At 37.5% G+C, this 17,465-nt stretch overlaps 1 protein-coding gene and 1 long non-coding RNA gene across 3 annotated transcripts in view; one reads left to right on the top strand and one right to left on the bottom strand.

Moving 5' to 3' along the window:
* LOC131829432 (uncharacterized) overlaps positions 1–7,102 on the top strand; it is a 32,326-nt gene extending 25,224 nt beyond the window's left edge. For both annotated transcript variants that reach the window (XR_009352851.1, XR_009352853.1), the window contains exon 3: positions 6,818–7,102. This is a non-coding gene — a long non-coding RNA (uncharacterized LOC131829432). The remainder of the gene's footprint in view (positions 1–6,817) is intronic.
* Positions 2,490–17,465, bottom strand: part of COL25A1 (collagen type XXV alpha 1 chain) — a 473,496-nt gene continuing 458,520 nt past the window's right edge. Inside the window, exons 35-37 of the mRNA XM_059171218.1 lie at positions 14,164–14,241; positions 12,284–12,322; positions 2,490–7,659 (exon numbers count right to left, since the gene is read on the bottom strand). Coding sequence (XP_059027201.1) covers positions 7,657–7,659; positions 12,284–12,322; positions 14,164–14,241 — 120 coding nt within the window. The 3' untranslated portion in view covers positions 2,490–7,656. The remainder of the gene's footprint in view (positions 7,660–12,283; positions 12,323–14,163; positions 14,242–17,465) is intronic.

Here is a 17,465-nt window from a genome sequence, read left to right as displayed (position 1 = left end):
CCAGAGCTAGCAATGTCTAAACTGAGACTTGAAGGATTGTTAAGAGTTAGGGAGATGGGGGCGCCTGAGTGGCTCAGTGGGTTAAAGCCTCTGCCTTCGGCTCAGGTCATGATCTCAGGGTCCTGGGATCGAGCCCCACATCGGGCTCTCTGCTCTGCGGGGAGCCTGCTTCTTCCTCTCTCTCTGCCTGCCTCTCTGCCTACTTGTGATCTCTCCCTGTCAAATAAATAAATAAATAAAATCTTTAAATTTAAAAAAAAAAAAGAGGGAGATGAAGTGAATTTTTGTTTAAAAAAAAAAAAAAAAGATGAAGAAGTGTCAGAGTTAAGACCTGGAAATGACAGAGAAGAGCCTGATTGAAGAACTGAAAAATAAGTACATAAGTACATAAAGTGCAAGGGAAAAACGATGAGGGGTAAGCCTGGAGAACTAGATATGGGCAGAGTATAGAGAACCTTATAAATAGAAACAGAAAGTCTGAAATTTATTCTGAGAGAAGCAAAGAGTTTCAGTTTAAAGAGTTTTAAGCAGGGAAAGATTCTGGCTATTGTATAAGGTAAGACCAACTACAGATGATCCTTGAATAACACAGATTTGAACTGCTTGAGTCCATTTACATATAGAATTTTTAAAATATAGCTACAGTACTATAAATGTATTTTCTTTTCATTAATATTTTCTTAACATTTCTTTTTTTTCTAGCTTACTTTATTATAAGAATAAAGAATACAGTATATAAGATATACAACATACAAAGTATGTGTTGTTTATGTTACTGGTAAGACTTCTGGCCAACAGTAGGCTATTAGTAGTTGAGTTTTGGGGGAGACAAAAGTAATACACAGATTTTCCACTATGAGGGGGTTGGCATCTGTAACTCATGCATTGTTCAAAGATCAACTGTATTGTAAGATATGCTACTGTAGTAATCCAGGTAAGAGATACAAGTCACCCAATTCTCACCATGGAATTGCCATCAAGATTGTAGATCTGGTATATGTTGAGCCAGGGAATCAGTTGGCCATGGAGAGTAACTGGCGATGGTGAGGGTTAGGGTTGAGTCAGATATCACAGGGAAGTTTTGGTGTTGCCCATGATGTGAATGGTGATCCCATTCCCTGAGATACAAAGCATAGGAGGGAGAACAGGGTCAGGTGGCAGAGGGCAAGTTCAGTTCTGCACCTACTGAGTTTGAAGTGCACATCTGGAAGTAGGCAGATGCAGTAAAAATTGGAGATTGGAGGGAGATTGGGGCTCTTGATGGTAACTTAATTTCTAGAACTTTAGGAATTCACTATGGGAGAGAATAGTTAGGTGGACTGGTGGGGCAGAGCTTATCAGTGGATTGAGGAGTTAATGGGAGGTGCGGCATGGGTTGACTGGATATATAATCAATCTCCAAGCTCTGAAGTGGAAACAGCAAAGAGATAGAGCAGCAGCTAAAGGGGCGCGTGGTATTGAGGAAAAGCTTTTATAAAAATGGAAGATAATTGAATATATTTAAATGTGATTAGGGTGGAGTTTGAAGAGTAGAGATTAGTAGAACAGAACACGATTCCTGCAAATCCTGGGGTGGAAGTGGAGCATCTGGAGCTGAGGTTAGCTTTAAGTGGGAAGAGCGACATTAATTTCCATCATAATAGAAGTGAAGGAAATTAATGGTAAATATATGAATACATTTTCAGTCTTGGTGGAAGTATTCGATGAAGTCTCTTCTGTGGATGGTTTTTCTTCTGTGCATGCAAGATCAGGCATAGAGAGCAAGGAGAGTGGAGATTAGAGAAGATGGGGGGAGGTTTGAAAAAGGGAAGGGTGTTTAAGAGCACAGCTGTGTAGGGGCGCCTGAGTGGCTCAGTGTGTTAAAGCCTCTGCCTTTGGCTCAGGTCATGGTCCCAGGGTCCTGGGATGGAGCCCTGCATTGGACTCTCTGCTCGGCGGGGAGCCTGCTTCTCCCTCCCCCACCGCCTGCTTCTCAGCCTACTTGGGATCTCTGTCTGTCAAATAAATAAATAAAATCTTAAAAAAAAAAAAAAAGAGGACAGCTATGGGCAACTTCATCCAGTGGTGGTGGTGAGGGTAGTAAAGATGAGGACTGCGTTTAGTCAGGACTGGGAAACAACTGGTGACTTTAGTGGAGGCATTCAGTCGTTCGTTATTCAATGCATTCAGCTGACTGGTATGCACTACATTTTACTCACACAGTAATGACTGATTCAATGTGGTAGAGTTAAGAGCCAGTTGGGTATAAGGAAGCTTAAGTCATGAAAATGGAGAATCCTGAAAGGAAAAAGTGAGGTGGGAAGGCAAGCCCAACCTAGGAGCATAATCTAATAAACAAAAGTGCTAGCTGTTGCTGTTGTTGTTCTAATAGAAAATCACCAGAGCTTGTTATAGTGCACTGAGTGGAATGGTGACATTGCAATATTGTGGAAGAATGAAACAGAATTCTTTATGGACTGTGTTTAAATCAGAGAAAACAGGCCAAGGTGTCCATGAACATCAATAAAGCTTTATAACAATACAATTCATTACCATTGTTTGGATTAATATTGTAATAATTACACACTTTTTACATTATGAAAATAAGTCATAAATAGTGTAAAAATAATTCTGAAGATCAACTTCTCACAAACTAGGAACCCTGAAAACAAGTTAAAAAAGCAAATAAAAACAAATTAGAAACTGAACACAATGCTATTATCTCCAAACTGCACATCAAAAACCGCATGTCTTTTGATTCAGCAATGTCAGCTGGAGAAATTATAATGAAATTGAAATAAGAAATCAAACAGGGAGCATTCAAGCTTTCAGTTATGTACACTATAGAGAAAAACAGGTTTGTGCCATATTTACAGTGATAAGACACAACACATTCTTAGAATAATCAATTACAAGAGACTGGCCCACAAAATGTTAAGAAAAATATGCAGTGTAATGCTTGCCAAAATATTTTTTTTTGCATTTTCCTCTTATTTTGTATTCACGTGATTTTTTTGGCAATATAAAAATAGCTGCACATAGAGATGAACTTTAAAATGTAAAAAATACAAATAAAAATATAATATTTTCTAATGGAAAATCAGATACATACATCTTTTTAAAATGTTAAGTCGCATGAAACATTTACAACAGTATAAAGAATATTCACATAAATGTCAACAATAGGTAAGACATTCTTTTGTGAATCCAATTTATTAATATTTCTGAGATATGTGAGGATATCTACTACATTTTGAGAAACGGTACTTTATCGATAAATCAAACACAACAGATCAGGTTGAAAAAAATCTTCCTATTCCCCAAAGGACAGTTCTGTCAATAAAGCAGCATAGGGAATCTTATGCATTAAACACATTTAAAATATCAGAAATACCATTAAAATGTTTCAGTATTGGATTAGCAAAACAAAATCCACCAAAAGCTTAAGTTGGAAGCTTATCTCTGCTACAGCATAAAGTAAATCTAGCCAATATGAAAAAAGGGGGAAAAGTAGGGACGGAAGTTCCTCACATTTTAAAATAATTTTAGCAGAATCATAATTGATCAGATATGTTAATTCCACTAGAAATGAAGATTTTTTAATTGCCAGAATCACAGGTGCTTATTCTTAATTATTATTTTTGAGAACATATGATTAGGTTGCTATGGACTTGATTTTACAGAGATAGCAGAGGTTTTTTTTTTTTTTTTTTAAATTTGTTTTAGTAGAAATTTAAAAGTTCATTTTAGTAATGTTAATTATTAATATAACTTGGTTATGAAGACATAGAGGAAAAACAAGATTTCAAATATCAATCTCTGCATGTTCCTATGATTGCTTACTAGAAGATTAAAACACCACCTGCTATTCAAGCATAACTCATTTCTGGGTAAGATAATATATAGTGGCAAAAAAAAAAAAAAGGATGAAAAGCAGTATTAGCTTTTTATGGTACAATAGTAATATAAAAAAAACCTTGGAAAATTTAAGCACATTTTTAAGTGATAAAAACATAAGATGCTGGACATTTTTTCCATAGGTCTTGACATGCTGATCTGACCATTTTCCAAACTAGCAGATATATGTATATGGTGTAGACAGAGGACCTCTAGCATGCACTACAGAAGCATATGTTTTTACTGTCCCATCAGAACATCATGGACAGAAAGTAAATTCAAGAACATATTTTTTTGTTTTTGGTAGAAATCCAAGATATTCTTATGTTTTCTATAAAATCAAACAAGAAAGAAAAATCCTCCAGGATAGCTTCTCATAATGAAAATGAAAGCTAGAAGAAAAACTGGGGCATATTTGTGTGTCAGGTACTCTATGAATGTGTTAGACTTCTTTAACATCGGTTTTGTCAGATTTCATCAAATGAAATAAGCTAAAAAAAATGAGGATGAAAGTTGGTAAAGGCATATGGTATATGCAATGAACATGAAATAAAAGGATCCATGATCCAAGTAAACACACATCATCTCTAGGTACACTGTTTTGTTTTACATTAGGAAAGACTGGTCACTGAAACATATTACAGCAAATTCATGAACTTTAAAAATAAAATCACACACTAACAGTTTAGGAATGCTATTAAACAGAAAAATGAAATTATCCATAGTAGAGTTGCATTGTCCATAAAGAAAAAAAAATGCATTAGCACCAACATGAATGGAAAACAATATTAAAGCTAAAACACACACTGATTTGGCATCCTTAAAAGATGCCTATCAGAAATAGAAGTAGCTCTTGACTTATTTCCAATGTGTCTTTCACATATTTTTTCTCAATCTTCTATCCAATAACTCAAATTAAGGGTTGGAAATCTTGAAGAAAACTAGATATCTGCCAACACATATGCCAGCAGACATAAGTTTTTAGTTCATTCGGCAATATTTGAGAATTCTCTATATTGATGACAACATGGATGGCTGGAAATATTTTAGTAACTAAAAGTTCAAGGTTATCCATGGTGGTTAAGACCTAATAATTCCATTGAACGAAGAAGAGTACAATCATCTCTTTGTTTTTCTCAAGGAAATTAATGTAATAGGAGTCTACAGCTTCTCTTACTCATAGAATAAAAATCAATGTTGTCAAATCAGTTATAGAGCAAAACCCAACATAACCTAGGACAGAAGGGTATTCTTAAAGGGCTATGTTCAAAAAAATTTTTTGTGTGTGTATAAAATGTTTCTTCTTGATATTGAGGTATTTTGTTTTGAAGCTGCGCAAGTTTTCAATAGTGATTCATCTCAATATCTCTTTCTACTGGAGGAGTAGAAAGAAAGATAGAAAGAAATATAGCCACCAGATTTTTTCAAGACACTGCTGCTTGTTTTCCTGAAGAGACAGTAGTTCTACCTGCTTTGGTTCATTTTTCCAAACCATGTAAGACAAATCGTTTCAGACATTGAACAATACTTTTTCCTAACCATGTCAAACAAGAGATGGTTGGAAAATAAAGGCCTTCTATTGTTTTAAAAATGCCGAACTGGCCTCAAGTGTGGAATGTTATTAGAAATGTTACCAATTGTATTGATCTAATAATTTGGACATCTTTCCAATCTCAAAAACTTATTAGAAATAAAAAGAAGGCATTTTGTATAATTGAACATTTGGTTGTAGAATATGAAAGAGATCCCAAGCATTGTAAGATCTTTGTCTTATAGTCATATCTTAATTGTTGTCACCATAAGTCAGTGATGAGCTAATTTTCCCTCTGGCGGTGAAAACTTATGAATGGAGCTAGAAATGTTCCCACAAAATGACATTGAGTCAGGAGAGAAAGTATATTGTCCTATGGGCTGAAAGAGTGACTATACTCTTCTTTGATGGTGTTTCCCTTAATGTAACCCTTCCACTCAGAATAAGCATTTCAAAACATATCACCAACTCTTTACTGTGCAAAGAAATGCTCAGTCTAATACAATTAAGTAAGTTTTGAGCAAGTAGATGAAAAATATTCTATGGCAACTATATTTCACAGCTTTCTGACACACAGATTTGGTCTGTGCCTAAGACAAACATTTAGAAATGTAAAAAAAAAAAAAAAAAAAAAAAAAAAATAAAGAAATCTAAATATGGACAAAACTTAAATCTAAATAGAATGATAAGAAATAGAAATGAGTTAATACTATCAAATGTGACCAAATCTTGACTTAACTGATGATCACTATGTAAGTTGCAGTCATCATATGAAAAAAAAGTCAAAAAGAATTCAAGAAATTGCTTGACTTTGATACTTTACAATGACTGAACTGAAAGCAGTGTTTCTTTTATATTCTCTTCAGTTATTCAGAACAAGAGAGAAGTTAGTAAAAAGTCAGCTTGACTACTGCTACCAAGTTATTGGGATTTGAAGACCTTCTTTTAAAAAATTGTACAAAACAAATGTGACAAAAACTGAAACAAATCTTTTCTTAATATTCCTGGGACTAGAAAAGAAAAGCATAAAAAAAGAATGAAAAATATCTTTCTGTTTCTAGAACTTTGTAGAAAATGTTTGAAATGGGTTGGATCTTGGAAGAAAGGAGAGCATCAGCTTCAATAGAGTTTGTAGGGTACATTCCCCCACAATTTCAGAAGAGGTTATTTCAGTCAACCTATTCTCAGGAGTGGTACCCCTTCCCTTTGGTGGGATGTACGCATCCTTTGTCTGCAGGAACAGGGGCTGACATTCCAAGAATCTCCTACCCAAAAGAAGTGCTCTATGCCTCTGTCAGTTTCCAAAAGCACCCATATTAACACTTGTTGGAACTCAGTTTATTATTATTTTTTTAAAGTCTGTTGTTCTGGGTGCCTGCGTGTGTAAACCTCTTTCCTACTTGGTCACAGGAGAGACAGCGCAGGATGCCGAACTGGTCCTCTTCCCTTGTCTTCACTGTCAAGGGCAGCCCAAGGACAAAGATCGGCGGCAACCAGCTCAACCCCTTGATAGTTCAACCAAGGTGGCCATGTGAGCCCGCGATCCTGGAAGCTGGAGGTCTGCAGTCGGGACTGCAACGCCCTCAAAATACAAGACCATTTGTGTGTGTGCTCTCCGCCACCTTATCTCTTTTTGGCAATAAGCCATGGTGTAACCCCCTTGAGATGACAAAAGAAATAAAAGCTCAGATGTGATCAGAGGACTCATCAAGTGGCATGCTAGCATCTGAATGACAAACAGGCTTGGCACACGGTCATGCTTTTTTTGTTAGTTTCAGTGGGCGGTGTGGGCATGAAGCAATGCTAACAGTGAAGGTGAGTAGGGATGCGATGGCAGGCTCTACAATCAGTTAGTAGAGTACATTTCATAGTTTTGAGTCCATATTTGGTCACAATTTCATGTAAACTATTTCATGGCGCTTTTTGTCCATGCAATTAACAAGCCCGAAGTCAGAAAAGAGCAAAAACTATCATTCTCTATCACTGATGTATCTGTTTAAATACATATCTTCACATAAGATAAAGAGATACTGATTTATATTTTTTTGCAGGCTTCTCACTGGTTTCACATATTGCCCAGTTTCAGATGTAAGTGGAGAAAGGATGGACATGTGTACTACTGCAAACAGGAAGAAGCAGCTCTATGTAAACATATCTCAGACTTGTAAAATTTGCAATTCGATTTTCAGCTATAAATATAAAAAGTGGACCATTATATATACAACTTCATGCTCGGAAGGTTAGATTCATCACTGCAGAAAAACAAACAACAGAAAAGACATACGTAGAATTAGTGGTCTAGAATAAAAATCTCAAATTAACATTTATTTTAAGAAAATTGGTAGAACCCTGAATACAGTGTTTTTTGTTTTTGTTTTTGTTTTTAAATTAATGAGCCAAATGATGTGTGTCCCAAATATTACTTTCCTAAAACTCCGGTGTTAATAAAATTTCCTGGGTTCAACCCACTTTTTTTTTTTTGGGCCACTGAGAAATTAGTGGTGTTTGTCTTAGTAATGATTCTGGGAAAGCAGAAAATTAGGATTTTTTCAAATATGTGCCATAATTAAAATACATGTCCTATACTTACATGATCTTCTCCAAACATTAAAAGCCCCTGGGAAAGAGGCTGAGGATTCTGCCCTCGGTGGCACTGTTTATGTCACCCAACCTGACTATCTACTATCCTTCCACTCTTATCTCCTCTTGGCTTTGGCTAGCCCTGCTCTGCTGCAGCCAGTGTGCCAGGTACAGCTGCCTCTTCTCAGGTCTTCAAACCCTATTGGAGATCTAAGGTGATCTAAGATACTGTAAATCTCTGCTTGCTCATTCTGAAGTGCCATAATTATTAAGGTTTTCCTAGAATTAAAGTTAATTCTGAGAGAACTGGGGGGCAACAGTCTTTCAGATACACACTTACAGAGCAGATCTTGCGGACTTTGACTTTTACTCAACAAACAAAACAAAACAAACCCAATGAGAAAAGTAGAAAGCCTAGTTCATTAATTAAAAATACTTGTTTTTCTTGCTCCAAGAAAAAATAGATGCTATATGAGGTGGGATTAAGAGGCTAGGTACTTTGTGATCTTTGGAGACAGTTTGCCCACTGTTTTCTGTATGTCATGTCAATGCCAGAGAATGTGCTTATGGAAGTATTCTTTTCTGCAAACTCTCACTTAGCTTGAAATCCAACAGATATATTTTTTTGAGTACCAATGTTTTGTAAAAAAAAATCTATAGAATTTTAAAGATTCTCTTTTTTTTCCTCTTTAGCATTTTAAAACTTAACTAAAAAAAAATCTCATTTTTTTTTGCTGTAAACCTGTCAACCCTACCTCACAAAATAAAGTTCAGTGAAACATTAAACAATATAAATAAATAAATGAATAAAATATAAATAAATAAAATAATCTGATGAATAAAAAAAATATGAACCAAGATGCCCTTCAGTGGACAAATGGATAAGGAAGATGTGGTCCATATACACTATGGAGTATTATGCCTCCATCAGAAAGGACAAATACCCAACTTTTGTAGCAGCATGGACGGGACTGGAAGAGATTATGCTGAGTGAAATAAGTCAAGCAGAGAGAGTCAATTATCATATGGTTTCACTTATTTGTGGAGCATAACAAATAGCATGGAGGACATGGGGAGTTAGAGAGGAGAAGGGGTCTGGGGTAAATTGGAAGGGGAGGTGAACCATGAGAGACTATGGACTCTGAAAAACAATCTGAGGGGTTTGAAGTGGCGGGGGGGGTGGGAGGTTGGGGTACCAGGTGGTGGGTATTAGAGAGGGCACAGATTGCATGGAGCACTGGGTGTGGTACAAAAACAATGAATACTGTTATGCTGAAAATAAATTTAAAAAAATATGAAGCCTATAGGTATTTTCCTATTATATAGTTTTTAGTCTTCGGATGAGGATGGATAACTTTAAGGTATTTCTTTTTTTTTTTTAAGATTTTATTTATTTATTTGACAGAGAGAGATCACAAGTAGGCAGAGAGGCAGACAGAGAGAGAGAGAGAGAGAGAGAGGAGGAAGCAGGCTCCCTGCTGAGCAGAGCGCTCGATGCGTGACTCGATCCCAGGACCCTGAGATCATGACCTGAGCCGAAGGCAGCGGCTTAACCCACTGAGCCACCCAGGTGCCCAAGGATGGATAACTTTAATAGCCTGGAAGTACTTTCTTTTTTAAAGGTATTTTATTTATTTATTTGAGAGAGAGAGAGCACAAGAATGGGATGAGGGACAGAGGAGAAGCAGACTTCCCACTAGCAGGGAGATGGACACGGGGCTCGATCCCGGAATCCTGGGATCATGACTTGAGAAAAAGGCAGACACTTAACTGACTGAGCTACCTAGGCGCCCCTGAAAGTACTTTTTTAAACATAAATTCTACCATTTATTCACTGTACGAATTATATTGTGAACTAGTAAATCATTATTCTTCAGAGTTTAGAAAACAGAGCTGTATCTAGAAAGAAAAGTCATTTAAACAAACATTAGTTTGGCATGAAAAAAATTAATATCGAGAGTAGTATGGCAAAGGAGACTTGCTCATTAATCACAGTAATTTACGTTGCTACTACATTCTAAATTTTCACACATTTATCACTGTTCTCTAGAGGCTAGTACAACAGTATTTAAAAGGGTAATTCGTGTAGACTATGACTAACTAAAAGTAATCTGCTAGCCTTCCTTAAAGAATATTTAAAAATCACTTAAAAAATAATTTGAGATAGCTAATTTGACTATATAAGAGATTTTAGAACATTTTGTTTTTCTAATTGTTTCTTTCTTCTTCTTCTTCTTTCCTTTTTTTTTCTTTGGAGTGAGGAGGTGTTGGACCAAGCTGATCATGATTTGCATTTGTGTGTGTTGGGGAGTGTGGTAAGCAGGGCTGAAGTTTTCTTATTGAGTTCTTTACATAAGATGTTAGAGGGCAGCCTGGGTGGGTGAGTCAGTTAAGTGTCTGACTCTTAATTTCAGCTCAGGTCATGATCTCAGGGTCATAATCTCAGGGTTGTTAGATGGAGCCCCATGTCAGGCTCTGGTCTGGGCATGGAGCCTGCCTGAGATTCTTTCTCTCCCTCTCCCTCTGTCCCTTCCCGCTCTTCCCCACATGCTCTCACTTTCTCTCAAAAAAAGAAGTGGTTGGATTTAAGAAATCCTTAATCCTATGTAGAACATAGTGTCTATTCTGTGGGAAAATGAGTCCTTAAAAGGGCAATTTCTGATTTTCTAATGCTATTCATATTACTACTAGGTTTGGCCATTTCATGAACCAAAAAGATGAGTCCTTTCTTGGTGCCATGATTACTACGCCCTCACAAAAAGGAAATGATTTAGAAGCAGCCAATAATTAAGTAAACCCAAGTTCTGAGTTCGGTCAGAAGGCTGGATAAAGTAAGTCTTTCAACATTTCCCTCTGTGTAAAGTGCACCTAGGACTGTATTAAAAAATCATTACAGTATTAGATTACAGGTCAACGGTTAAAGAGTAAATGGTAATTCCAGCTCGGGATGGTATTCAAGATGCTAAGAACAGGGGTTCTGAGGGTGAAAGGATACTTTCCTCAGGTGAAGAAGAATATGATGATAGGCCCACCTTCTTGAGAACCCCTTGACCCCAGCTGTGACTGAGCTAATCCTCTGACAGGCTGAGAGTGAGTGTGGGGAGCTGCTAAATAAATGACACTCCCGACAGAGAAGGTTTCTTTGCTGAGTGGGGGGGACTCAGCTAAGTGGGAGAGGGAGTCACACAGGATCTCCTCACCAACGGAGCTGAGGAGATAAGACACACTACAGAGTCAAGTTTCCCTTCATCTCTCTGCAATCCTAGAGTTCTGTGTAGTCATGCTAATAAGGCATGCCTATCAAAAGTTACTCAATAAGCCAAAAGGTGTTAGAGAAAAAACTTCAAAACGATCAAAGTAGCAGGATGCTTCCCCCAGCTCATGTTTCCATCCGTGGAATTCCGTTATCCACTAGTAGCATATATGCACAGTTCTTTATATAATTAAGTCCACACCATTATTGCATAAAGGGTTGGTATTCTCGGACTAGGATGGCGCCAATAGACCTCTTCCCTGCTTCAAGTCCTACCATTGCTTTCCACCGCCCGCTTCTGGTTTTGTTGGGTATTGGCTCTTGCCCCTGGAAGTTACTTAATCTCTCTGAGCTTCAGTTTCTTCATCAGTGTCATTGAGGATAAAAACATTAAGTAAATGCTATCCCCTGTATGAAAGGGCTCCTCATACAGCCTTTGTACAGAGAAGACTTGCTATGAAGTTCCCTTCCATACTCAATATGTACACAGTGACCATGGGTAGCCATATGAAGAGGCTAGAATCAATGGATATCATACAAACACCAACTTAAATATAAACAGATTCTTCTAAATAAATGATCACCAAAGGGAGAAAAAAAAATCATGCTTACACTTTCTGCTTTCTCAGCCTTGTGATTAATATTGGCAGGGTTCTACCATGTGTTTGCATGTCTGCTTATGTAATTGAGTGAAATAGAAAAAGAACCACAATTAAGAATAGTTTTAAATAGTAGGAGGAGTTTATATAAGCAAACCATTGTCAAGATGCACTGCCCCTTTCCATTCCACAGAAAGGATTAGATAGGGAAGGTTTCCAAGTTACAGTGCTTGTTAAGAACTGTTTTCACTCATCAGTTTAGGAGGAAATCAGTAGTAAATATATTAATCAAAATATATTCTGGAGACAGAATCTTTTGCTTTCTAATGCCCGAACAACATTCAGTAATGTCAATTCCAAAAGTTCTATTGTGAAAGGAAAAGACCAGGCCAGGGGAAGAGATAGGGGGAGTGCTTCTTTCAGAAATAATTCTGTAAAGCCTACCTTTTGCCAACAGCCAGGCATGGGTAATCCATCTGGCCCCTGTTTTAAAGAGAACAGTAAGAATTCCTCAGACTCCACAGAAGTGAACATACCTCACAAGTCACATGCTCAGAAGCTTAAAATATGGATTTCTACCCACTAGGTGCCTGTGGCCATAGGCATTTTTTTCTAGTTATAGAATACCCAACATTAGGTAAAAGGAAGAAAATTCAAATGCTTTTTAGAGTGAAAATGCGAATAGAGAAAATAATGCCTAATTTTGAAAAAGTAATTTACAAAGCATAGGGGCCTGCTCAGCTCTACCTTTAGCTAAGCAGTCTGGACTATTCCTCTTAATTTTACTAAAACCCATTTAATAATTATCTTGATTAAATAAACAAAACCAACTTCTCTTCTTGGTCACTGTGGTCTATGCTGAATGCATGATAATGACAAATAATTCACGATGAACCATTTCTATCTGAAGTTTGTAGCTCTTCACATGCCAGTTTTTATTTTATATTATCTTTTATTTTTCCATACTAAAAGCCAATATAGTAGAACACATTCTATTAATTGAATTAAAAGACAGGCAGCCCATCTACATCTTTATAGTAAGATGTTATCTGTAGCATTCATCAATTTTTTAATTAAAAAGTCTTTAGAAGTTGGTTAACCAATTCTGAATCAACAAGCGATTCCTGAACGTTGCACCATTTACTTTTGTTTAAAGTGCAAGCACTCTTCAGATACAAATGATAGAAAGAAGGCAGGAAGAGTCGATATATGGAGGCATGCTTGTGTTTTCCTCTGACAAAACAATTGTAAGGTATTTATTATTAACAACAAGCAAATAAAATAAAAGACTACGCACCCAAATGGAGATTTTTAAATTGTAATTATTTACCAAATACATTTTTTCCTATAACCATACTCACTTAAAAGGCTTAAGAAATATAACATTATCTTTAAAAAATCATGCTTAACACTGAAGAATAATATAAGAACATGCAGACCAAGTATAACAATCAATAAATATAAAACCCCCCAAATTTTCTTTTATACCTCAGAAAATATGAATATACTTTCTTTCTAAATGAAAAAAAAAAAAAAACCCACTTTGAAATAGCTTTATAAGGTATCTGGGAAAAACTTGGTAATGCCAGATTGGTACAAGGAGAGGATCACCCAGTAGAATTTTAGATTTTAGTATAAGGAGGACTTTGAGTTCATGCCAATGGGGATAGGGAGTTCTGTCTACTTTAGGAAAGTGAGTTTCAAAAGGAGAGACCATTACATTGAAAAGGTTATGTGACAAAGAAGAGGGTTGGGCTGCAGACTATTACCACCATCTATAGAAGCTCAGAGAAGTTTGATTTCCTTCTCTGTGGTCTCTTAACGGCATTCCCTAGAACTGGTTAAGTCTTGACCACAGAAGCTTAACTCTGTCGGTCTGGCCTTATTTACGGCCTGACAGAAATGCAGCGGAAGAGGCAAAATGCCTTTATTTCTCTCAGAGAAAAAGAAAAAAAAAAAAAAGAGAGAGCCAAATTTAGGGATAGAACCCAAAGTTATGGCCTAGCAGTCCCTCTCTATGGAGGATTTTTATGTCATTTGAATGTCCTCTGTCAGTATTTATCCAACAGGTTAATATTCCCCAGAACGCAGACATGGCAGCCGGGTGAGCTGTAAGGACGTCAGGAGGTTAACGGGCACTCCTGGACGGAGAGGCGTGCCTGCTCTCCTCACTCCGCAGAGATGCCCAGCGGTTCATGCACATGCACGTAGCGTGTTTATCATGTAAAGCTTGTTCCGCAAGTACCACTTTACACTGATAGAGATGAACACGTAGTAAACAAAGGAAATGCATGCAGGGGAGGTAGGAAAGAGAAATACTGTACCAATTGGCAAGGGGCATCCAGCCCATCCAGGCCAGGCTGGCCTGGCTCCCCTTTTTCCCCCTTAACGCCACGGAATCCCTGTTTGTAAAGATTAACTCACAATGTTACTAACACAAGAAATCACTTAGGCACAAATTCTGCTCAAGAAAGAACTACGATACCAAACCGCTGGGAGAGGAGCAACTCTGAAGGACAAAGTAACATGGGCTGAAGCTGGCTGAAGCAAGAGCCCGACCTAGCCCAGGGGTCGGGCTTCCCCGGAACACTGATTTCTCTTTGGCATGGTGTGGGAGAGCACCAACTCCCCTTCAGACGCTGCAGTCCCGTGCAGCTGCAGGTCAGCATCCCAGTGTTAAGAAGCCAATCAGAGCTGGCGGCCAGAGACGGGGCGTGGTTTATCCCGGGAGAGCCCGGGATGGATGCGTGTGGTCCCTCCGAGTCCCAGAGCAACAGCCCGCAGCCAGAGCCCCTGCTGTTACGGGTCCCTTCAGCGTGCTCTTCTCCCAGCGTATTCCTCCACACGCGCTATCTGGAGACAGTTCCAGGAGTCAGACATACCAACGGGCAAGGTGCATCTAATCCAGGAGCACCCTGTTCTCCTTTCTCCCCTTTAGGCCCCTTTTTGCCTTTCTTTCCCTTTTCCCCCTGTGGACATAAGAGTTTCAATAAAAGACAGGTTTTATTTGGGGCGGGGGGAATAATGGCGATTCAAAAAAAATGGTTTAGCCAATAAATGTCTGGAAGGGCATTTACCACTGTTTTCCGGTTTAGGTAAGGCATGATATTATAAAAGATAACTTAGATTTTCAGAGTGACAGTGGCTTCTGGACAGTGATAGGTGGGATTTTACTTAAGATGCTCAACAGGACGAAAAAAGATTGAAAAGGCCGACACATCGAGGGCTGACTTAGACCCAGCCGCCCCAGTCTCGGCGAATGAGCTGTTTCCTCCATAGATCTGGTGAGGATCGCGGATACCAACTGTATGGGAGGCAGCCAGTGGTCGGTCAAATCCAGAGAATAGTGAATACTTTACCCAGTTTTCAATACTTTGTCAGCTTACTTTTTTCTAACCCTGTAACAGATGAAAGCTACGCTGAGCCAGACGAAAAGGACAGAATATTAACAGCTTCTATCTTTTGGAAATGTATCCAATTTTATAACATTTTTGGTAGCTCTCATTAAAAAAATATTCAGTATATTGAAATATGCTTCTGTGGTTTTTTTTTTTTTTTTTTTTACATTTTTTAGGAAACTAAAAGCAAATATTTTCTTTAGTAAGTCAGGTAAAGACATTTTAAAAGTGCTAATACTTCTCAGAAATGCCAGTTGGAGAAATAGACTTATTTATAAATCCAGGGATGTTCTTTAATTCACCCTTACAGATTTCATGCCAGGTGTTCACAATGGTAAATGGGTTTCCAGGTTACTCACAATGTAACAAAAGCCAAAAAAAAAAAGTTCTGTTCAAGAGAGGAAAAGCAGTTTGGACTCAGTTGAGCTAACACTAAAAATGAGATAGGCAGGATAATTACATAGTGGGAATGTAGCCATGGAAATTAGTATTTAGGAATCAAGGTAAAGGTTGTGGAAATCTGCATGGATCATGGGAATGGAGGAATTAAGGAAAGGAGGCAAAAGGAGGAGAAGGAAGGAATGCACCTCAGCTGTTTCTTATTAACATAAATATCTTTGCATATTTATAGACAAGAAGTTAGTGCTGTACAGAATACGAAATACTGTGCAATACATATTTAAATTAGGTATTCATTCCACACTCAGGAAGGCAGTTACAATAAAAGTGAATAATTTCAGAAGCGAAACAACATGAATATTCAAAGACATATACATAAGATATATATGAGATAAGCACCCAAATTAACGCATTTATTCTGACTGTGTGAGTGAAAGCTCCTCATTTATCTCCTGTGTGCCAAAAAGATTGCATCAGAAGGTTCAGAATCAAAAACACTTGGGTTTCTTGAATACTGGGGAAAGAGAGAAATTCTGTGTGGTTTATTAATCATGATCAAAGACGAAGACCTGAGAATCCAGGGTGACATGAGAGCAGGTGTGACAGGAAGTAAGCGAGGAGGGGCGGTCGGGACTAAATTGCTCACTCATGCAAGATCTGTCAACATTCTCGGCAAATAACTTCAATGTCACGACATAAAATTGATTTAAACTTGTTTGGGTGAGCTCTTCTCTCCCAGGAGACAGTGGACTCTTCGTCACATAGGTGAGACAGGTGTGCTGGGTATTGATAATTTAGAATTCAATTCATTATTTGGTAAATCAACTGAAATTAGTCACTCTGCAGAAAAGTGTTGTCATATGAATGTTGACTCAGGTTATAGGAATCATTTTTCAGTAATATGTTAGCAGACCTCAAGCTTTATGGAAAACAGACACTATTATATGAAGAATAATGAATCAGCGTTATTATGAACCAACCTCATTTTCTAACAGTCAGTGTTCCCTATGCAATACAAAAGCATTTGCCCTAGTGCGTATGAGCACATGAGGGCTCTTGTTAATTTTTATCTACCATGTCAAAGAATGATATACATAAAGTGTTCACATTTGGATCTAATTTTCCTAAATATAAAACTTCTAATCATGGAATCTGAAATATGGAGATATTTTTGTATGAGTGATTAACATTATTCTGAAGATTAAATTTTTAGCTTTGTTTTTCCATCAATTATAATACTGATAATTTCATCTTTGTTTGAAAGAGCATTAAAATGAGCATCTCCATAATGGTGACATACTTCTGAGTGAATAAGATTATAGACTCCTAACAACCCATTAAAAAAATATAAAATAAGTGTCTATAATCTTTAAAGCACCCCCAACTTGGGCTAAAAGCTTACATGTACAATTTGTCTAAAATCAAAACACGTGTATTTTTCAGTTAGAATTTATAATTTGGAATAAAAAGGCTTTTTTAATGTTTCACATTCTTTGTGACATGGGGACAGTAACAGCACCAATCTCGGGGCGGTGGGGGGTGGGGAGGGGCTACGAGGATGAAAAGACTTAGCTTATGTAAAGCTTTTAGGGAAACATGTAGTAAGTGTTCAATAAACGTGATGATGTTGATAGTGATGTTGATAGTGATAGCAGTTTTTACATAACTGGTGACAGAAGCTCTCCTACCAATGGGAAGCCAGGTAATGTCTAAAGTCTAAGGAACACACAGCAGGGTTAATACCCTTCTTTCTTTGACAATTCTAATTTGGCCTTGCTTTTCAACAGCAATTAACTTCACGGTTAAAAGGAATTTTTAGGTTTTGAAAA

The sequence above is a fragment of the Mustela lutreola genome, chromosome 1, assembly GCF_030435805.1.
Source record: "Mustela lutreola isolate mMusLut2 chromosome 1, mMusLut2.pri, whole genome shotgun sequence".
NCBI classification, from domain to species: Eukaryota; Metazoa; Chordata; class Mammalia; order Carnivora; family Mustelidae; genus Mustela; species Mustela lutreola.
The sequence above is the reverse complement of the archived record's forward strand: the minus strand, read 5'-3'. Positions and strand labels throughout refer to the sequence as shown.